General features: G+C 33.5%; 3 protein-coding genes across 3 annotated transcripts; all 3 read left to right on the top strand.

Moving 5' to 3' along the window:
- Positions 1–1451: 1451 nt before the first annotated feature.
- Positions 1452–4061, top strand: LOC105161969 (putative pectinesterase/pectinesterase inhibitor 45). The gene is made up of 3 exons (XM_011079855.3): positions 1452–2593; positions 2716–2876; positions 3226–4061. The coding sequence occupies exons 1-3, from the start codon at positions 1677–1679 to the stop codon at positions 3918–3920; spliced, it is 1773 nt and encodes a 590-aa protein (XP_011078157.1). The 5' UTR covers positions 1452–1676; the 3' UTR covers positions 3921–4061.
- Positions 4062–12190: 8129 nt separating this feature from the next.
- LOC105161968 (Plant invertase/pectin methylesterase inhibitor superfamily) lies at positions 12191–14921 on the top strand. Its single transcript, XM_011079854.3, has 3 exons — positions 12191–12552; positions 13269–13871; positions 14032–14921. The coding sequence occupies exons 1-3, from the start codon at positions 12267–12269 to the stop codon at positions 14730–14732; spliced, it is 1590 nt and encodes a 529-aa protein (XP_011078156.1). The 5' UTR covers positions 12191–12266; the 3' UTR covers positions 14733–14921.
- Positions 14922–17745: 2824 nt separating this feature from the next.
- On the top strand, positions 17746–21565 carry RAD51 (RAS associated with diabetes protein 51). Its single transcript, XM_011079852.3, has 9 exons — positions 17746–18000; positions 19156–19300; positions 19410–19520; positions 19596–19687; positions 19962–20056; positions 20150–20263; positions 20758–20887; positions 21006–21127; positions 21201–21565. The coding sequence occupies exons 1-9, from the start codon at positions 17908–17910 to the stop codon at positions 21322–21324; spliced, it is 1026 nt and encodes a 341-aa protein (XP_011078154.1). The 5' UTR covers positions 17746–17907; the 3' UTR covers positions 21325–21565.
- Positions 21566–22212: the final 647 nt, after the last annotated feature.

Genomic DNA, 22212 nt, shown 5'->3' with positions numbered 1-22212 from the left:
GACTCGAGTCCCTTCCCCAAAACCCGCCTCAATACAAAACTCATTAGGGCGGGCCTATCCGGTAGAACCCCCTCCCAAAAAAAAATAAGAAAAGTAAGTAGAGAGGCGGCGAGCAAAGATGAGAGGTGAGGCGAGGCAAAGTGGAGAGGAGAGGAGAGGCAGAGAGGAGGAGAAGGGACGAAGCAGAGAAAAGAGGTGAGGCGGAAATAGAGAGGAGAAGCTGAAGAGAGATTGAGAATGGCGGAAGCCGATTTGGGGCTGGGGTGCAAAGAAGCAGACCTGAGGTTTGGGATGGAAAACTACTTCGTAAAATATGTAAATGTATATATGTATATAAGTAATCCTACGGGGTAACCTATAAATTAATTCTATAGGAGGGTCCATGTGGATATGAGATTCACTCCGGACACGGACGACTCCTTATTTTTAAGACTTATTATCTGCTCTGATCTCTATATTTTAGAACTGGACTCGCTCTATTAGGGCCAAGCTCAAGGCAAGTTTTGCTAGGTCTCGGGGTAAATAGCCACCCCTATGCATAATCATAGAAATCACTGCTGTAGTAAAATAGTAGGGATGATTTGTATAAATGGTGACATTTCTAATAGGTGTATATATAATTTTTCGAAAAGATATGAATGATTTATGTAAATAAATCATAAGTCGGGGACATAAATAATTATCCCATCTAAATATATGAATGTAACCTAAGAAGCTTAATTGAAGTTACAACATGTTTCACACTTAAATCATCTTTATTTGTTTCCAATATTTCTTTCCTCCAAAAGGATGATTTCTTAATTAATAACTAATTATTCATCATTTCGATATTGTTAAGAATATTAGTCACTTATGATATTGAAGTGATGGTGAATCTGAATCAATTAAGAGTTCAAATGACTAAATTTTTATTTCATCAATTAGGAACTTACCAAATGTTAATAGTAAATAAATTTGGTAACATTATTGTAATTTCAGTAAAAACACATGAGAACTACACTGTTTATTCTATAATTTTCACCTTTTGATTTTGATATAAATGTAAACTCAAATAATTTACATTTTCTAAACCAACACACACACACACAAAAAAAAAAAAAAAAAGAAGAAGACGAAGAAAATGAGTCGGATCAAACCCTTGCGTTCTAAATCGATCCGAATAGAATAAAACAGTACCTACTAACAGGATTCATCTATTAATATCTGCTTATTATTTGATTATAAAACAAACATAAACCAGCATCCTGTATACCACGGATCTTTCATGGCAATCATCACAATCTCATAATAGTAAAAATCATTGCCTATTCCGAAGTACTATAATAGGCAAGGCGTGTTTTCAGAACATAGAAACGAGGGGGAGGAGAAGAAAAATAGGGAGGAATGGAGTAAAAGAAATGGGCATCATCCATTTCATAACCATCTTAACTGAATCGAAATGTATGTCAGTTGGTCCTAAAATCTCTCCAATCCAGACCCTCACTTGCTAAAGTACGAGTCTGCAATGGCACATTCCATAGTCCATGCACAGCTTTACTATTATCATCAATTAAAAATAAATATAAAGTAATACTTAATATATACCAAAAAAAGAAAAGAAAAGAAAGAAAAAAGAATACAAGGAATAATCCTGCCTTGGTTTGAGCCGAGGCAGAGAGAATTCATCTCCAGCCTCAATGGCATTTCAAGATTTCGACCTGATTTCCCAGCGCCGGCAGGAAGAACGTCGACAGAAGAAGAAGAAGATCATAATCGCTGTCACGTTGTCTGTCCTAATCCTCCTCATTGCTGCCGCTGCAGTGGCCGTCGTCCTCCACCAGAACAACCAGGACGTGAACACCAAGGAAAGCCACAAGGACCCTCCAAAGCCCAAAGCCGTCGCTTCGGACGAGAAGTCGGACGAGAAGAATGAAAAGGTTGTGAAAACGGTCTGCGCCACCACCGACTACCAGAAAACCTGCGAAGAAAGCCTCCTCAAGTCCATCAAGTCCGTGAATCCAAGTTCCACCAGTCTGCATGAGAATATCCTCCGGGCTGCATTCTCTGCAGCCTCTGATGAGATCGATAAGGCCGTCAAGAAAGCGTCGGACCTCAAATTCAACGGCCCATTGAAGAAGAAGGCGTTCGAGGACTGTTTAGAGCTCCTGGAGGATGCCAAGGAGGAACTCAACAGCTCTTCTGCATTCATTAAAGGGAAAGATATGGGAAAGCTGTCATCCATAACACCTGAGATAAACAATTGGCTCAGCGCCGTGTTGACTTATCAGCAAACGTGCATCGACGGGTTCCCTGACGGGGAAGAGAAGACTTCTATGCAGAAGCTTTTGAACACTTCTAAGGAACACGGCAGCAATGCTCTTGCAATTGTCGCTGAACTTTCCACCACCCTTAAAACAGTTCAATCGCAACGGAAACTTTTGGGCATGGATGAAGCTGGATTCCCTGCATGGATGGGTCACCACGAGTACCGGAGGGCGCTTAAAGCTGATGCGACAAAATTTACTCCAAATGTAACGGTGGCAAAAGACGGTAGCGGCAATTTTACTACCATTGCTGCAGCTTTGAAGGCGATGCCTGAGAAATACACGGGACGGTACGTTCATCATCTTGCCTTTGGTTTCATCCCAATTTGTCAAGTTATGATCCGGCTTTCTTCGTAATGACTAATTATCTTCTTTTTCTCTGTGGCTTCCGTTTGAATTCATGCTGATGAAGATACGTGATTTACATCAAAGAAGGCGTGTATGATGAAAATGTTATCATTACCAAGAAAATGGTAAATGTTACAATGTACGGTGTGGGTTCGCAGAAGAGCATCATCACTGGAAGCAAGAACTATGTAGATGGAGTACCAACATATCAGACTGCTTCGTTTGGTAATAATCTAAGTCATTTTGGAACCAAATCGAATTTGGTTGGTTTAAATCAATTGTATGACAAGTGACGAATGCTCACGGAAAGTGACAAATTAGGAAAATTCTTGTCCGGATATACTAGCTGTGCGATTGGTCATTTTCCTTGAACTGTCCACCAATCAATACACTTGCCATATGTGATTAGTTCAGGTTTGACCGAACATGATTCGAGCAAGAATTTCCCGACAAATTATATGGCAAGTGTATCATATTTGTAATTAATTTGGTTATGCCAAATGTAGTTGGACTAAGAATTTTCCGATTTTATTTGTACCTGTTGAGACCAAAACTCGATTGCTTTCATTTGCAGCTGCTATAGGAGATGGATTCATGGCTCAATCCCTGGGGTTCAGAAACACTGCTGGCCCGGAAAAGCATCAGGCAGTGGCACTCAGAGTTCAATCAGATCGATCAATCTTCCTTAACTGCAGAATGGAAGGGTACCAGGACAGCCTGTACGCTCAAACACACCGACAGTTCTACCGAGGCTGCTACATCACGGGCACCATCGACTTCATCTTCGGCAACGCAGCAGCCGTCTTCCAGAACTGCCTAATCTACGTGCGGAAGCCAATGGCAAACCAGCAGAACATCGTGACGGCCCAAGGCCGGACTGACAAGAGGCAAACGACAGGAATCGTGCTACAAAACTGCCGTATTCTGGCAGCCGACACCCTGAAGCCTGAGAAGGCTAAGTTCAAGAGCTACCTCGGCAGACCCTGGAAGGAGTACTCGAGGACTATTATCATGGAAACAGAAATCGGCGATTTCATTCAGGCGGAGGGATGGATGGAGTGGGAGGGAGATTTCGCACTGAAAACTCTGTATTACGCGGAATTCAACAATAAGGGGCCGGGGTCGAGCACGTCGGGGAGGGTGAAGTGGCCTGGCTACAAAACTATCAAGAAGGAGGAGGCCCTGGAATTTACAGTGGGTCCGTTCTTGCAGGGCGAAAGCTGGATCAAGAATGCTGATGTCCCTGTGCGTTTCGGGATGTCTGGTTGAAAGTATTGTACCTGTAAATTGAGTAAAGTAGTTGCATTTTTGCGTAAGATTGTTGACATACACAGAATTGTTCATACAGATGATCATTATGATTACTAAAATGATATTAATATCAAACCTATTTATATATGTATAACCACACTCAACAAGATTCTTGTATTACATCATTCTTGTCTTACCTCTTCTATATTTTTATCATTTACGTTACAAACTACTGTAATATACTCTTTTCTATCAACTACATTAAATCTTTGGGTAAATTATAACCACTCCCTCTGATTTTTAGCATAATTATAAATATCTATTCATTATTTAAAAGCCTATAAATAACTTCTGATTTTAATATCCAGTTAACAACGATCCCATTCCGTTAGGTTTTCAGCCAATTTTTATAATGAATTCACCAAAATGCTCTTTTAAATTATAAATTATAATGATATATATTATAATTTTTTAAAATATTTTTATGAATTAATATTCTCTCTAGATTATTTATTTTGCGTACCCACCCTCAAATTTTTTTATATTTTTTCACATACTTTTTTTTTTATTTTTTAAAAAAATTCAGCAATTAAAATAATAATGTTCTCTTCATCCTCCAGAGGCTACATAATTATTTTCAATTTGAGGGGGGTATTTATAATTTTTTAAATAATGAAGGGGTATTTGTAATTATGTTAAACCTCAGGAGAGGTAGTTGTAATTTACCATATATTTTTTTATTCATGTAATAAGTCAATCGAGAATAAATATAAATTTTTATTTAATTTTTTTTATTAATATCAACAAATCAAGTGAATTCTACTACTGAAATGAAATATTTATCAGATAAAAATTAATTTCAAAAGTACTAAATATAATTTTGTAAATCATAAAGAATCTTATGTATAAATATATTAAATATATATCTATACGAGCACCACATACGTATCATAAAAGCCCATTCAGCAATTAGACCATCTAAGGCCCAATCATACGAAACTCGGAGCTAAACAGTTTATTTTCCAGTCCAAGTCACAAATTATTATTATTATTATTATTATAAACAAAAACAGTCCAACATGACTATAATATATATTTTATTTTATATAAATCCTCTGAAATTGGAGGGTATAATTTAAAACATAAAATAAAGAATAAAAAATTAATATTAAATTATAATAAATATGTATTAAGTGTAAGTACTTAATTCCAAGTGTATCTCCTCTTTTTTCTTTTTTCTTTTTCTGGGACCAGCAAATATCGTATCGAATATGTTTCGGAGGCATATTAACATTATGTTGGTATTTGATATATGTCCGACACTGTAGAAAATAATCTTTTAAAATGTTTGTACATTATAAATTGAGATATATCAAGTTATGCAACAATGATTCAACATTGTTAATAGATACAACTTCATTTATTTTTTTTAAGAAAGGACGATTTTGGTATTTCCGAAACAAATATTGACTTTTTTTTATTATCTAAAAAAGTTAAATTAGACATTATTTTTATGGGTATCGATTATACTTGCATTTGAATTCACAAATTAATGTATATAATTGTTATAATTGTCGGCTGTTGTTAGATATAAATATTTAATATTGATGATCGTAATCGATTTATTTAAAAAATAATAGTTCATCACTTTCACTTAAATTTTTCTTATAGAAATAAAAAAGATAGTTACAAAAAATTTTAAAACTATCTAATTGGGGGTGTAATTTTTATATTCAAAAATTGATATTACGACGTTACTAACCATCGTTTGTAAATATAAATATTTTTTTTTAAATATAGATCTATATATATTAGTATAGAAGATTAAGGAATAGAAATGAGTCTTCTAACAGCTTCTTCTTTGTTTGTACGTAAAACATGTGGTGGTCGTTAGTTCAGACATTATGTTCATTATCGCTTCGTGTGATTGTGCTGCAAATAATGCTCTAATATAGGATTTGACATTAATTTCCACTTCATTATTATATTAGACGATCCAAATATTAACTTCCCCACTCATTTAAAAATTTATTATTATTATATTATACTAATATATGATCATGATAACTCAATTATTGAAATTAATATTTGATAAAATGGGATCTTTCTAGAGTTGAGGATAATTCTTTTAATAAATGCCATAACTATATTATTATATCAATATTTAAAAAAAAACGATCAATATATTAATTCTCAATATATAACAATCAAATTACAAAGAACAATATGATAATAAATTATAGGTTAAATTATATTTTGCTATTGGAATTATGTCCTTTTTATAATTTGTTTTTAGTATTAATTTATCATCTCAATTTTGTTAAATTTGTATTTTGCTTTATATGACTAATTTTCAATCAATTTTTCTATCGAAAAAATATCACATGCACTGCACTGCACATTTGATAATTAAGAGCAATTTTTGGGTAATATATCATATGTGTGAATGTGATGTTTTTCCGACAGAAAAATTGTGATCATATGGACAAAATACAAATTTTATAAAGTTGAGATACTAAATTGATATAAAAAAAAAACCTAAATTATAATAATAATAAAATTTTAACTCATACTCGAATTCGTAATGTTGTATTTGTTTGTAATTCTTCAACCTTAATCATTAAATTAGGGTCTGATTATATATATTTAATAAATTGTTATATACTTGAATTTTCTAATCATTAATATTAGGGTTAATTACATTTTAACATTCGAATTATGATCGTTTTAACACTTTGGCATCTAATTTTTTTATGTTAACTTACCACCTCAAGTTTACGCAATTTTACATTTTGCTATTTATAAATAATTTTCAATCAAGTTTTTTGTCAAAAAAATCACATGCAATGCACATGTGATATTTAAGAATTATGTGATGTGATATTTTTCATATATGCAGAGAATGTGATATTTTTTTTGCAGAAAAATCAATAAAAAAAGGCATATATATATAAAAAGAGGCATAATTCAAATGATAAGATGTAATTTACCCTTAATATTAAAATTTAATGTAGTTAATTAAAAAAAATTTAAAAATTAAACAACTCAGAAAATAAAGCAAATGCGATTTATTTATTTATTTCTGGGACTAGGAAATACTAAAATTATGAATTTGATTATTTTAAAATATATATATATATATATATATATAGTTGGTGTATCATTTTCTTTGTGACTAACATTATTATGAGGACCTACATATTATCATAACTATCACGCATGCATGTCTTCCACTCATGTTTATTTCTCACACATTAATGCCTAATCCTCCAATAATTAATTTAATTAAATTTCATATCTCAGTTTCAAAATATTACGTACGTCATGGAAACCTTTTTTACCAAATTCAATGGTTCATTATTACTCAATATATACAAAAATCGTCCCAGTATATATTCTAAATTTTTTAAACAAGTAATTACACGTAAATTTTTTTAAACGAGTAATCGTCCCAGTATATATTCTGATATTTAGTATGATTATACGTAAACTCTTTGTGATTTGAGAAATTACATCTAACACTCTTATGGTTTGCTTCCGTCTAACAAATAAATCCCTTCGTTAGTCAAAATTTACTGAATGAAAATTGATATTCACCCTCGATTGATTTATTGTAGGTCAAGTAATTTTTTTAGACTAAACTACCCTTATAACAGTGAAGATATACCTCTTCACATGCATTAATACGTAAAGACGTATGAGGATAATTTGGTCATAAGAAGATTTTTTTATTATGTAATAAGTCATTGGGGGTAAATATAGATTTTTTTTAATTATTAATATCAACAAGTTCGATGAATTTTGACTAACAAATGGACTAATTTGTTAGACGGAAACAAACCTTATGGGTGATAGATGTAATTTTTCAAACAACAAGAAGTCTGCATATAACTAAACCAAATCTCAGGAAACAACAGTATAATTATCCCATTTTTAAATTATCTACTTCCTGTATACAGTATTTTTACACGTACCTCAGTCCTCAAATAATTCAGACTAACTATGGTCAAAATTGACGCGAAAGGATATATTGAAAATACAATTTTTTACATTACGTATAATAATATTTCACAAGTTAAGTGGCAATGAAAATTACATCGTTGTAAGTTGTTATTTCTAATTCTTAATGACACGTACATTAACGTAATAACATCAAGTGTTCGGACGATGTTGTCCTGCATTTATCACTTGATGCAATTAACAAAAATAACTGTACGCGACTATTTAGTCTCGTACATATGGTAAACGATCTTCTATCTCATTTTGATTTAGACAATTATTTATGTACGATGGTTTTCAAAAGGGACGCCCGTCAATTATGAATATTTAGTTTTCCACTGAAATTCAGTATTAAAATGTGATAAAAGATGCCATCTAATGTCATTTGAAGCTTTTCTTACAGGGCAATGAACTTTTTCTGTGTTGTCACTGTCCCAAAGACTTTGGATAAATTGAAATTGGAGTTGATTGGTTAATTCATGACACCCACAAACCTTATCATCAAACTCCTAACCAATTATCCATAAATAAGAGCGTAACTTACTATTAGTTTTTTCAAAATTTACTTTTTTTATTATTAAAAATTATTAATATATATTTTTTTAATTTTAACCATCTTTCAATATTCAGCCAAATTCGTGAATTGTTTTTATTTATTTTTTAAAATGAACTGATCAAAATATCCTTATGGACTATAAATGATAACTTTATTATTTTTTAAAAATTTTAAGAAACTTCTTTATAGATAAAGTGGATAATTTTTTACAATTTTCGAAATTTCTCCATCCAAGTTTTCTGATTTTTCAGAAGTTTTTAATTTAAAAAAAAAATAAAATAAAGGGGCAGCATCGATCATTTCAAGCCACCATCCAAGAATTACACAATTTTATCAAGTATCAGAGAGGTATCGATAGTTTTTCAAATAACGAAAAATATTTATAATTATGTTAAATTTTATAAGAGTTGTTGCTAATTTCCCCAAAATAATAATTACATATGTTGAGAAAATATGTTATTTTTGGTACATGATTTTGCTGGGCGTTCACATTGATACAAACGTCCTAACAAACTAGATATGTTAAAGCGGATTAATTAATGTGGTTTTCATACTTATTAGTGAGCAATAATATTAATCCTGTCATGAACATGACATCTTGGATTAAGACTTTTCAAAAAAAAAAAAAAAACAATAATTATACTGTTCTTTTTGAAGGGTTAGTGTGGTTACATATAGATTTTCTCTAACTTTAAGAGAATTAAATTTAATACTCTTGACGTTTATTTTCATCTAACAAATATATCCATCTGTAAGTCGAAATTCATCGAATTTATTGATATTAGCAAAAAATATTTAAAAAAAAATCATATTTACCCCCGATAGACTTTTTATTGGCGTATTGCAGATCAAATAAATTTTTTCTGATCAAACTATCCTTATAAGAGTGAAGATATGCCTCCTCACATGCACTAGCATATGAAAATATACAAGAATAGTTTGGTCAAAAAAAAATTATTTAACATGCAATAAATTAATAATAAGTCAAAAAATTTCAAATACTTTATTTCAATACTATATATAAATATAAATTATTTAACATGCAATAAATTAATAATAAGTTAAAAAATTCCAAATACTTTATTTCAATATTATATATAAATATAAATTTATAAATATTATTATTATGTGTTAATATAATAATTTAAAGTTTATATAAATATAAATTTATATGAGCGACCCTAAATTTTGGACGGATGAATATATAAAATTAGCTGGCAAGCAGCAACTCACAGCCTAATTTGACATTTCTGCTATGATTGCAAAAAGACGTAGTAGACTTCATCAAAGGAAGTGCTCTGTGCAACATTTCTAGCTAAAACATTCTTTAAATAATGGATAATTTGACTAACTAATTAATTGATAAACTGACTAATCCTAACAAACTAAAGAAACTACTCCCCTAACTGTCAGAAGCAAACGAATAGTATAAAGTGCATTTCTAAAAATGCACCTTTAGTAAATAAACTATTTCAGCAAATCTGCAAAACTCCAGCTGCTTCAGGTTGCTTCAAAATTTCAGCAGCCTCCTTGCAAGTTGGACTTGCATTCAGGACAATCAAGCCCAATTTAGAACGGAAATGTAAGAAAGGAACACTAGACAATGGCTTGGTGAATATGTTTGCAATGTGTTGCTTTTGAGACTAAGTACGTTGGTAGGTGTTTGGTTTTGTCGTGGAACACAGGATTTGTTATGATGTGTAGTGTCGCTTTGTTGTCACAGAAAAATGGAATAGGTGTAGAAACCTCAACCCGTAAATCCTGAAGAAGATAAGTAACCCGTGTAATTTTACAGACTATTGCTTCCATACTTCTATACTCTGCCTATGCAGAGGACCTTGACACTGTTGTTTGTTTTTTCATTTTCCATGAGATTGGACTCACTATAAAAAATACACAATATCCTATCAACGACCTCCTTATAATCTAGCAGACTACCCAAATTTGCAAAGTGCATTTCTAAAAATGCGCCTTTAGTAAATAAACTATTTCAGCAAATCTACAAACTCCAGTTGGTTCAAGTTGCTTCAAAACTTCAGTACCTTCAGCAATTTCCTATAACCACCAATGAATTTCAAAGGCTAAAATGATGGACAAAGATGGTGCTTGGAAGTTAGTAATATATAGGATAATTTACATTCAGCTCCCTATAAATACTTTTTTATTATTTAAAAAATTATCAATACTTTTATAATATATAATATAACTATGTTTATGTTGGATGACGCAATTATAAAATATATATATAATTCTAATTTAAGATTTAAATGAAATTTAATTTAAATTTGATGAAACTCTAATGGTGTCAATTTATGGACGGATTTTATTATCAGGGGATTTATAATTTCTCAAACAATGATGAGATGTTTATAATTGTATCAAACATCAAAAGTGCTCGATACAATGTACCCTAAATGGATATTAATTTGTTTTAGAAAAAATAAAACTTGACTTGACTTGAAGATACCCAAAAAAGTATATCTTATTATATACGTCTTTTTTTAAAAAAATAATTTAATTTTTTTTGTTAAGTACTCAAATAAAAATAAGATTGTGAAATATATATGTGAGTATAATGATCTGCAATCCAATGGTTAGGTCTCTCAACTGACGGTTTTAATGAGCCACCCTAACGCTATCTTACTAAAAAAATTAATCTAACTCATCGTTATTATCTATTAATATAAAAAGAAACAACATTTTTACTTATAAACGGCGATTTGTGATACCACTACATCAATTCTCTTATTGTGTTAATAATACTTTTAAGTTGGTTTTCTTTTCTGTTTTTTTTTTTAAATTTGACCTGTTGGTTTATATTATTTATTCTCATATATAACATATTTAAAAGCGTGGATACTTAATTATTATATACATGCAGGAACGGCGGACCACGACGGCTAATTTTAAGAAAGCGAAGAGAAAGACGTAGCATCTCCAAGCTTGGAAACCTACTATCCAGATCGAGTTTATGCAGATCGAACAAATCACATAATAAATATATTATACTTATCGTAATCAGTTTTTTTGAATTATAAATAGTTGACACGACAAATATATTATAATTTAGACTGATTAGGGGTAGAATTTAGCCTCTGAACTAATTTCGAGTGCTATTTCACGTCAAGAGTGAGTAGAGGGAGGCATGGAATAGGTTAGTTAGAGTGATGATGGGAAATAGAAGCTTATCCAAAATGGGTGAGGGCTAAGTGATTGGTGATTGAAGTGAAATATAATTAGGTATCAAGCTCAAAACAAATTGACCCACAAGCTAACTCATAGATAGATATGATCACTTGATTTCTATTTTAAATTATTAACTAATGGCTATAATTATTTAAGATTAATTATTTCTAATATATATGCTCTCTCACATGTTAGTTGTATTTTTTCTTTTTCTTTTTTTGTTTTTTTGGTTTGGAGAAATCATTCCAATATTTTTGTGAATAATTTATAATCAGATTGAATTAAATTAACTCGAAACTCTCTTTTTGTTTTAAATTTTCGATCGATTCTAGTATAAGATTGAATGATTGTATAATTGAAAAGTATAAACTGTTAAATTATGTACCCAAAACATAATATTTCTTACAAAAAGTTCAGCATGCATGTCATGAATCCGTTTAAATATATTAACAACATGAGTTTTACACGCGTAATATATAAATATAAAATTCAAATTCTGCCTAATTGCGTCTCACCGGTCCCCTATAAAAGCCCAAGCACTTATTCCCATTCAATCGTACAACCTTGAATAGTCACGAAAAGGAAAGAGTTGCAGCCAAACATTAGCTCTCTTTTAAAGCCTAATGGCAACCTTAAAATGCATTGTTGTTTTGGTTTTAGCAATATCAACTTTGAGTGTAGGGCAGTCCAGGGCAGCAAAGGATGGTTACGTGAGAAATCAATGTTTGTACACAAGGTTTCCAGCTTTGTGTGTCCAAACCCTGACAGGTTTAGGGCCAGGGAATCGAACAGTTGATGTCCTGTCTGCACTTGTTAACAGGACAATCTCCGAGTCCCGCCTGCCTGATCACAGCCTCATCAGCTCCCATTTTGTCTCCCCCGGGGCTCAACCCACCCGGATGGCTGTCGGTAATGTTTGCCAACTTTTCTTTCTCATGTCTATGTTACTACTAGTTCATCCATTCTATTTGTCGGAAATTAAGTTTTAGTTTCTATAATGTATATTATTTTCCCAGGATATATTGTTCTTGATGTGGGGTCATTTGCTCGTATCGATCGGAGTTTGTATGAGATATTAGTTGTCAACGATCAGTTGAAACCTTACGTTATATTTGAATTTGAATGAATGATTTGAAGGAAACAATTTCAATGACTTTATATTATAAAAATTCGAAACTTAACATAGTTCAAATTGAGAGCCGAAGGGTTTGAATTTTTTTTTATTTCAGAATTATATATAAACAAATCAAAAGAAAAAATTGTTACTAGAGATTTCGAATTCATGCTTCACATTCATAAGTGCAAATGCAATTAAAGAATTTATTGTTAGCCTGATAAAGACAATAAACTTCCTATTTTCTTCTTTTTCTTTTGTATTTATGAACATTAAATGTGCCTAGGTGAGGCGTTTATCCGATCTCTACTAGTTCATTTTATCCGTAAATTTTGTCAACATTAGAGACTCGCAACATGTATTGTTTATAAGCACTAAGACCACCTTTATGATCGAAGCACTTAGTATTTTAAATTTTATTGCATCTTCAATTTCATTTAATATATAAAACATTTATTTAAATAAATTAAATTATATAATCTTTATGCACATAACATGTATGCATACGCAGATGAATGCAACGAACTCATGGAAATGTCGCTCAAAAGGCTTAACCAGGCGCTAGATTTGCTTCAAAAATCTCCCAGCAAGCACAAGGTCGATGTCCAAACGTTGCTCAGTGCAGCGCTAACATTCCAACAGACTTGCAAGGACGCAATCGAGGAGCATGTGCCCTCAAATTTGTACATTGAAGAAATTTACAAGAAAATGGACTATCTTTCTGAACTGGTTAGCAACCCGCTGGCTCTGGTGAACAGAATCGCTGGAAACCCGACAGGCAAATCTCCTCCAGGGCGCCGGCTTCTTGCACGACCAGTTTTTCCCGATTGGGTATCGGCCAGGGACAGAAAATTGCTCCAAAGTAGTGAAATAAAAGCAGATGTTGTGGTTGCGAAAGATGGGAGTGGGAACTTCAAAACAGTCTCCGAGGCGATCGAGGCTGCCAGTGGAGGTCGTCGTTTCGTGATATATGTGAAGTCTGGTACTTATAATGAGAAAATCAACACGAACAAAGATGGGATTACCTTAATTGGTGATGGAAAATACTCTACTATCATCACTGGAGGTAGTAGTGTAGCCAAGGGCTCTTCTCTACGAGGATCAGCCACCTTCAGTGAGCTCTCTCTCTCTTCCCTCTCTCTCTCTAAAAATTCTATTCTCGATGCAAAAAGTTAAGCTTTTTACCACACTTAATGGATTATAGTTATATTTTGACGAAAATAACAACTAATGTGCGTTTATATCAAAGTAAAGTAACCTTTTTCACGTTACAGCAATCACTGGGGATGGCTTCATAGCACGGGATATCGGCTTTGAAAACACGGCAGGCCCTGAAGGCCATCAAGCAGTGGCGCTAACCATCTCCTCAGACAATTCCGTGCTATACCGATGCAGCATCGCCGGTTACCAGGACACGCTCTATGCACTCGCCCTTCGTCAATTTTATCGTGAGTGCGACGTTTACGGCACTGTGGACTTCATATTCGGCAACGCTGCTGCCGTGTTCCAGAGTTGTAATCTGGTCCTCCGCCGCCCACGTAGCGGCGGCGCCTTCAATGCAATCCTGGCGAACGGGCGCAGCGATCCAGGACAGAACACGGGCTTCTCAGTTCAAAACTGTAAGATCACAGTCGGGTCCGACTTTTCCCCCGTCAGAGACAAGTACAACTCCTATCTGGGTAGGCCCTGGAAACCGTACTCCAGGGCGGTGGTCATGCAGTCGAATATCGACGGGGAGATCTCGGCCCGGGGCTGGGTGGAGTGGGAGGGCGCCGGCGGGTCCACGTACAAAACACTGTATTTTGCTGAGTACGAGAATATGGGGCCTGGAGCCGAGACTTCCGGCAGGGTGAACTGGCCTGGATTTCATGTCATCGGTACGCCGGAGGCCACGAAATTCACGGTTGCTAGTTTCATTGGTGGGAATTCCTGGTTGCCTTCAACTGGGGTCACTTTCGTTGCGGGCCTCCATTGATGATTTTAATTGAAAACAGGAAAAAGTGTAGATTCTTGATTGACGTGATGTTGTTTTAAGCTTGAATGTGTGTGACTATGTGTGGCAACTTCCATGATATACATGTAAAGATCGATGTTTCTTTATCTTTCTCTGTGCCCAACCTGTTTGAGAATATGAGTGAAATGTATATATGTGACTTCATATCAATGTTTTGGTTGATTTCTTTGGATGCTTATAATTAGAAGCAAAAATACAACAAACTTACTCCTTTAATTTTTAGAATAATTATATTTACGCCCCTAATTTATGATCTATTTATAAAAATCACCCATATTTTTTTATGTAGTTATAAAAACTACCCATCTAACAACTAAAAAATAATAATTTGTATAATGCCGTTGACCTTTTCTGAGCGGTGTATATATAATTTTTTGAAAACCATTAATGATTTGTATAAATGATGTCAGTATTCTTTATAAATGTATATATATTTTTTTTCAAAATGCACGAATAATTAATTTATGTAAATAAATCATAAATCAATAAAAGTAAGTGTCATTATCCCTTTTTTATTTGTAATTTATATTTCAATATCATGTCTTAACAATTATAACTCCATACAATTACAAAAAAAAAAAAAAATAGCATTTTTTCTACATCTCTTTCTTCATTGAATTAATGTTGTGTCTCATTTTTCATCTAATATATATATATATAATATATGTAAATCATCTGTATAAAATTCACTCAGTTTATTCATTGAAAGAAACATTTTAATTATATATTTTTCAAAGAGTAAACCAAGAAATACAGCATCATCTTATGATTAAAAATATATATAATTCAATTTGCTAAGCTAACTTGAGCTTTCATCATCCAATAATAGAGTATTAGTTAACATCAAGAAATAAAGGAGCCATTTGATTTGCAGGTTGATGTGAGGCTGCAAGTTGTAGTGTTGGATGGGACACTATTTTTGGGATCATAATTGTCAAATGACTATTAGCCAAAAGGGACTTAGCTACAAATATTCAAATGCATAATTACAAGTTCTCCTATGTACTTATTTGGTACAATATTTATATTTTTTTCAATAAATTTGAGATAATTACATTACTTTTTTACGAGGTATAGTGCATTATATGTAGATCTGTCGTTGGGTATGAAATATCCTACCTAAATTCAGGATCTAATAAGTGGTGTATGAGCCCCAACCCGACCCAATACTCACAAATTCATTATGTCAGACCCGGCCTTTTGGGTTGCGTCTGGTCCCGATTATTATTCTATTTAGCACTCTCTTCTTCTTTCTCTCCCTCTACTGTTGCTGCAGTTTTTAGGCGCAAAATAAACTAATTAAATAGATTATATAAAGTAAAAAATGAAGACAATAAAATAAATCAATAACAACATTACATCCCAATACATATATATATGCGTGTGTGTATGTGTGTGGTAAAACTAATAAAATTGCATTGGTAGGTACCAAAAAAAAGTTTCAACATATTGAATTGTTCATATGCACAAACAAACTTAGAAATGCAAACATAAAATTTAAAAATACAATCTACGTACCGTAAAAAAGGAAAATATTAACAACCAACTTCACTCCCTTTCTCCCTCCACCGCCAACAACACTTGAGCCTTTGTGATACGAGACACTACCTATCATGAAAGTGAAAATAGTCAGAATAGTTAAAATATAAAGATCAAACGGGCAAAGAAAATAAAAAGAAAAACAATCATCAACCTTATATGTAATAACTTTAAATGTTATCTGTTTGAAGTCCAAATGATTCCACATCAACAACTGCATCAGTTAAAATATAATAGAAAACAAGTTTACAAAACTACTACGCCCAGAGCTATGAAGTGATATTGATTGACGCCTACATTCTTCGTGAAGACTTTTTTTTTCTTTATTCTTTTTCCGGACAAGATGGAAGAAGACAAGAAGTTCATTTGACTAAATTCATCCCATCTACTTATTTGAAAAGGATTCTAGAAGTTAAAGTTAAACACATCATCTGATCAGTAAAACACCTCCAAATATACACTTAACAAATCCAAATACACCAAGCAGGGATCTAACGTCTACCTGAGAGGCTCAGACACACAATTTAAATAGAAAGCTTCCAAATTATATTCACAGTACAGTTAAAATTTACGAAATTTATTAATATTGAACAAACACCACAGTTACTATCGATTGATTTACTATTGAGTTAGTGCAGGTCAACTAATTTTTTTCTAACCAAACTATCATTATATATCTTCACATGCACTAATATATGTGAGGTGGTACATCTTTACCCTTACAGATAGTTTGATTATAAAAGATTTGTTTGAACTACAATATGTTAATAGTAAGTCAAATGGGCGTATTGTACAATTTGTATTATACATTGATTCCTCTTTTGTATGTAAATCAGTAATGTCAATTATCAGTATTAAATATGTATAGTTAACAAATAACTACTATATCAGTAGATCAACAACTATAATTAGAATAGACTGGTACCGACATATTGGTAGAACTTGAGATCATGGGCTTCAAGTATTTTTTTTTTTAAGAAAAGATATAACTTCACATTTTCAAAAGAATTATGAATATAATTGAGACGCTTGTATGTGTCCTCTAAGGGCATGCTTACATCATTGGATTAGCAAGTATTTTGACTGACAATACAGGCTAGTTTAATGTTTACTTCGTTAGATTAAAACCTGTTATTATAACTAAGGCTCGATATTATTCATACTATTATTATGACAGCAAATACCACCTCAAGACGTGGGTTTGGTCCAATCTTTCAAATGTTAAATTTGATTACACTGAGGTGAACAAAGTTAATTTTTATTAAATAGTCTTATAAAATATATAATTCGATCAGACCTAATCAAGCCCAGGCCCAGGAACATGCCCAAGCCTGTTAGATTTACTAGGGCCTGAAATTGCAGTGTTGTAAAGGCCCAAAGAGTTGAGCTTAAGGCTTAGCGAACAAGTTTCTCAGCTACCAACTGATCTGAATTTGCAATTTTCCCCTCTGCTTTTGGCGCCTCTCCAAACACTTTCAAAAACCTGTCTCCCTCTCTCTCTCTCTCTCTCTCACACACACACACACACACACGCACACTCTCTTTCTCTCTCTCACACACACAGAGATACACTCATTGACACACAGGGACGCCATTGATGGAGCAGCAGAGAAAGCAAGTGTTGCAGCAGGAGCAACAGGAGGAACTAGAAGATGTTCAGCATGGCCCTTTTCCTGTTGAGCAACTTCAGGTCAATCATCTGATTACCTTCTCTCAGTTTGATGGTTTCTTCTCTTCGTTTCTGGGTTTTCTTTTAATTCATCAAGATATTGTAGAAACTGAAGACCCTTTTTCCATTCCATGGTTTCTGAAACTATGGTTTGAATTGGAGAAGTTATTTTCTTCCCTCTCTCTCATGGCGTTGGGCGACAGAATTTCCGTCTCATTGATCAGGATTGACAAAATGGGCTTCTTTTTATTGATCTTCAGTCTTCCGCTCTTGTATTATGATTTTGAGGAAAAGGGGTCCTTCAAATTTTTCATTCTTGCTTAGTGCTTTTTAAGAATTATGTTATTGGAATTTGGTGACCTTTCTAAGCCCAGAGCCTTTTCTGCGTTTGGAGGTGTGAAAAGAATAGGGTACTATCAGAGATGCAACTTCTTGATACTGTTTCTGAGTTCTTGAACCAAGAGGGTTTTTGGATTTCATAAAGATGGAAATTTTGATGCTCTGAGATATTCTTAGTTATTGAACTCACTCGATGTTATTCATTGATAGCTGCTTCTAGTTGTCGATGATGTATTTTGAAAGTGTTCTCTGTTTGTCTTCTTTTTATGTGGTTTCATAGTTTGAAAAATTGATTGGTCTGCTGCTAGTTCATGAATCTGTTGGAACTTGAGAAACTGGTTTACTTGATAAACAAATCGATGTTGGTGACAATGATAGCAGGGATTATAGAATACCTGGTTTGCCATATTTATTCGGTAAAGTTGAGTGATGTTATGTTTTATTAGGTAGAATTTGGATACCATGAAAAGGATCCAGTTTCCTTCTATCGAACACAGTCTAAATAAATGTTGCTATGATTTTAGGCAGCCTCTCTTACCAAGGTGGAGCTTAATATTGTTAATGTAGTTTCTTCAATCAGTATAGGCAAGTGGAACAAACTAGAAAAATTCATTGGGTTCTTCTGATGGGGTAAGTAGGATAGATCCAATGATCTTGCTCTTTTCCATAACCAATGGCTGTGACCAATTTCCTAGCTTAGCAACAAAAGTTTGCTCAATTTTATAGTCCCTTGTGTTTTAAGACTTAAGGTTGCTGATCTATGTAATTATTGATGATTGTGTCAGAACACGAACATCTTTGGTTGCTAAATGTTTGCTTTACCTGTTCTTCTTTAAGGCATCAGGCATTTCTGCCCTTGACATTAAAAAGCTCAAAGATGCTGGCTTGTGCACTGTAGAATCTGTGGCATACTCTCCAAGGAAGGAGCTTTTGCAAATAAAAGGAATTAGTGATGCAAAAGTAGATAAGATTATCGAGGCAGGCATGTTTTTCTTGTTCAAGATTTGATATTCTTGTGATTTGTTGAAGTCCTGCTAAATTTGAAATCAACAGCTTTATTTTTACTTCTCTTTTGTGATAACTATCTACAGCTTCAAAGCTGGTGCCACTGGGCTTTACAAGTGCCAGCCAACTACATGCTCAGAGGCTTGAAATAATTCAAATAACTTCTGGGTCAAAGGAACTTGACAAAATTTTAGAAGGTGGTTTCCCGTTGACGACATGCTACAATTTATAATCTTGCAGTTTGCAATTCATGTAGTTTGTCTTTTTGACAGGAGGAATTGAAACTGGGTCTATAACTGAATTATATGGGGAGTTCCGTTCTGGAAAGACTCAACTATGCCATACACTCTGTGTCACTTGCCAAGTAAGATCATCTTGATTTAATAAACATGACCAATTGTTCAACTAGAAAAGCTTCATTGCAACTTGTGAATTATACTAAATCAAGTGAAATTTTTTGAGGATATAAATGAAGGAAATTCAACTCAGAACTATTTATACATTCTAATTGTTCATGTTATGTTCACCAGCCAGTTGGTAAAAACATGGTTTCAATCAGAAAATAAAATTATTTGCTTGGTATAAGTTCATATCTATACCTCTAAGCTTACCAAACATGCAACTCCAATTATGTTCAGCTCCCATTAGACCAAGGTGGTGGGGAGGGAAAAGCTATGTACATTGATGCAGAGGGGACATTCAGGCCACAGAGACTACTACAAATAGCAGACAGGTCAGACTGGCTTCCTTGAAATTAAACAATTCTCATCTGTTTGTGCACTGCATTAGTTTGCCTAAATCATCTGTAAGAACTGTAAACAATTAGGTTCGGGTTGAATGGTGCTGATGTTTTGGAGAATGTGGCCTATGCTCGAGCATATAACACTGATCATCAATCCAGGCTGCTGCTTGAAGCTGCGTCCATGATGGTGGAAACCCGGTATGACCCAGTTTTTACACTTATATTAGGTGGTTCCCTAGGAAAGATGTTGATGCTTTTACTCCAATTTCAAGGTCAATGATTGAGGGATTTCATGTTTGTGCAATGTTTTCCTCAAATATTCTTCAACTCTTGGTTTCTATTATACAGATAGGACATAAAATTGAATTCTCTTGTTAACTTATCAACTACTGACAATTATGTAAGGTACTGTTGTCCTTGTACCTCCTTTTGAAAATCACATATGGGGTTTATTGAGATGAGATTTTCTAAAAGAATGTGATGGGACAAGCATGCACCTTTCGCAGGTCAATTGATATCAAATTCAAAACTAAAAATCCTGTTTGACAGAAGACAGCATAGTTTCTTGCACTGATTACATAGAAAAGCATCAAGCTCTGCTTAATGCACCAGTTTTGTAGACATGAATCTGTTTTACAGGATTCCATGCTTTATGCTAAGGCCAACTGTCATAACACACTTTCTTCATGCAGGTTTGCTCTCATGATAGTAGATAGTGCTACTGCTCTTTATAGGACAGATTTTTCAGGAAGGGGAGAATTATCAGCGAGGCAAATGCATCTCGCAAAGTTCTTGAGGAGCCTACAGAAATTAGCAGATGAGGTAGTTTCTCTGTCCTTTAATGGAAAACCATTTCCAGATTGAGACTGAGCAGATGTAGACGGCTAACAAAGTACCATATAGTTCTGTTATGGATTAAACCATTTCTTCACATATCTAGTTTGGCGTTGCTGTTGTTATAACCAACCAAGTAGTTGCTCAAGTGGATGGCTCTGCCATTTTCGCTGGGCCACAAATCAAACCCATTGGTGGCAACATTATGGCCCACGCTACTACAACGAGGTTTGTATATGCTCTCTTTGGTTCTTGCTAACCCACGGGGCACTGTTGCTTAAGTATGACCTGCTGCTGACAGGCTAGCTTTGCGGAAAGGCAGAGGAGAGGAGCGAATATGCAAAGTAATCAGTTCTCCATGTTTGGCTGAAGCTGAAGCAAGATTTCAGATATCCGTAGATGGCGTAACAGATGTGAAGGACTGATTACTATTAGCCTGAAATTTTCAGTAAAATTTTTGTTTTGCACAAGTAGCTTTAGCTTAGATCTTTCAAGATCTTCTACTCATGATGATGGGCTTTGTCTCTGTTTCAAACAAACTGGGAAGGAAAATCAAATTTTCCTGCTTGGATAAAAAATTTTGTTGTCATCAATGTAGCATATTGTTTGATGTACTGTTTTATAAAAGCTTGGAGAGAACTCCTCTCCTTTTGAGCTTTTGGGAAATACTATTTTGTTAGTAAAGTTGATTCATTAAAAAAGACAAAAAAAAGTTAATGAATATAAGGTTGCATGGTAGTGTTTCTAGTCTTTCACCCTGAAACTAAAATGTTGATGTTTTTAATGTTTCAAGGAATATTTGAATTTGAGTTATGATATTTTATAAGTAATTAATGGTTGGTTTGATTCAAGTGATGGGAAAAGAGGAGTGAAAGAGAGAAGTAATTGCAAATATTTTAAAATTAATAATAATTTTTTCTTCAAATTATTTCGTATGGTGTTTGCACTCTACACCCTTTATCATTATGTCACGTTTTTCCACAGAACTTGCAGGTGATAGTGTATGATTATCTGTCTAGTTTTATTGGTTGCTTTCATCCCATTCTCAAAAGAAAAGCAACATTCTCAAAAGTTCAAACAAACTAACAACATCCTTACATAAGAATTCCTAAATTTTAAACTCTTTTTCTACTACTCGGTCCTCAATAATCCTTTGCTTTAGTTTTTTATTTTTCTTTGTTTTTTTCCTTTTCACTTGTTTTACACGTGACACTTTCGTTCACCTACAATCAACCAGTAATGACGTGAACAAAATTAATTTTGGGAGCAAGTTTGCGATTTTACCTTATTTTGCATTCTAATTCTCAGTTGGA

Source organism: Sesamum indicum, linkage group LG5 (assembly GCF_026168435.1).
Source record: "Sesamum indicum cultivar Baizhima isolate 11 linkage group LG5, ASM2616843v1, whole genome shotgun sequence".
Lineage (NCBI taxonomy): Eukaryota > Viridiplantae > Streptophyta > Magnoliopsida > Lamiales > Pedaliaceae > Sesamum > Sesamum indicum.
Note: the sequence above shows the minus strand (reverse complement) of the source record. Positions and strands in the feature narration are given on the sequence as shown.

What these genes read in the sequence shown, in the direction of transcription:
- RAD51 (XM_011079852.3), top strand. Translation starts at nt 17,908, where the DNA reads ATGGAGCAGCAGAGAAAGCAAGTGTTGCAGCAGGAGCAACAGGAGGAA. An exon ending in ACTTGACAAAATTTTAGAAG is followed by an intron (nt 19,521 to 19,595) that starts GTGGTTTCCCGT and finishes TCTTTTTGACAG; the next exon opens with GAGGAATTGAAACTGGGTCT. An exon ending in CACTCTGTGTCACTTGCCAA is followed by an intron (nt 19,688 to 19,961) that starts GTAAGATCATCT and finishes AATTATGTTCAG; the next exon opens with CTCCCATTAGACCAAGGTGG.
- LOC105161969 (XM_011079855.3), top strand. Translation starts at nt 1,677, where the DNA reads ATGGCATTTCAAGATTTCGACCTGATTTCCCAGCGCCGGCAGGAAGAA. An exon ending in CCTGAGAAATACACGGGACG is followed by an intron (nt 2,594 to 2,715) that starts GTACGTTCATCA and finishes ATGCTGATGAAG; the next exon opens with ATACGTGATTTACATCAAAG. An exon ending in ATATCAGACTGCTTCGTTTG is followed by an intron (nt 2,877 to 3,225) that starts GTAATAATCTAA and finishes TTTCATTTGCAG; the next exon opens with CTGCTATAGGAGATGGATTC.
- LOC105161968 (XM_011079854.3), top strand. Translation starts at nt 12,267, where the DNA reads ATGGCAACCTTAAAATGCATTGTTGTTTTGGTTTTAGCAATATCAACT. An exon ending in ACCCACCCGGATGGCTGTCG is followed by an intron (nt 12,553 to 13,268) that starts GTAATGTTTGCC and finishes ATGCATACGCAG; the next exon opens with ATGAATGCAACGAACTCATG. An exon ending in ACGAGGATCAGCCACCTTCA is followed by an intron (nt 13,872 to 14,031) that starts GTGAGCTCTCTC and finishes TTCACGTTACAG; the next exon opens with CAATCACTGGGGATGGCTTC.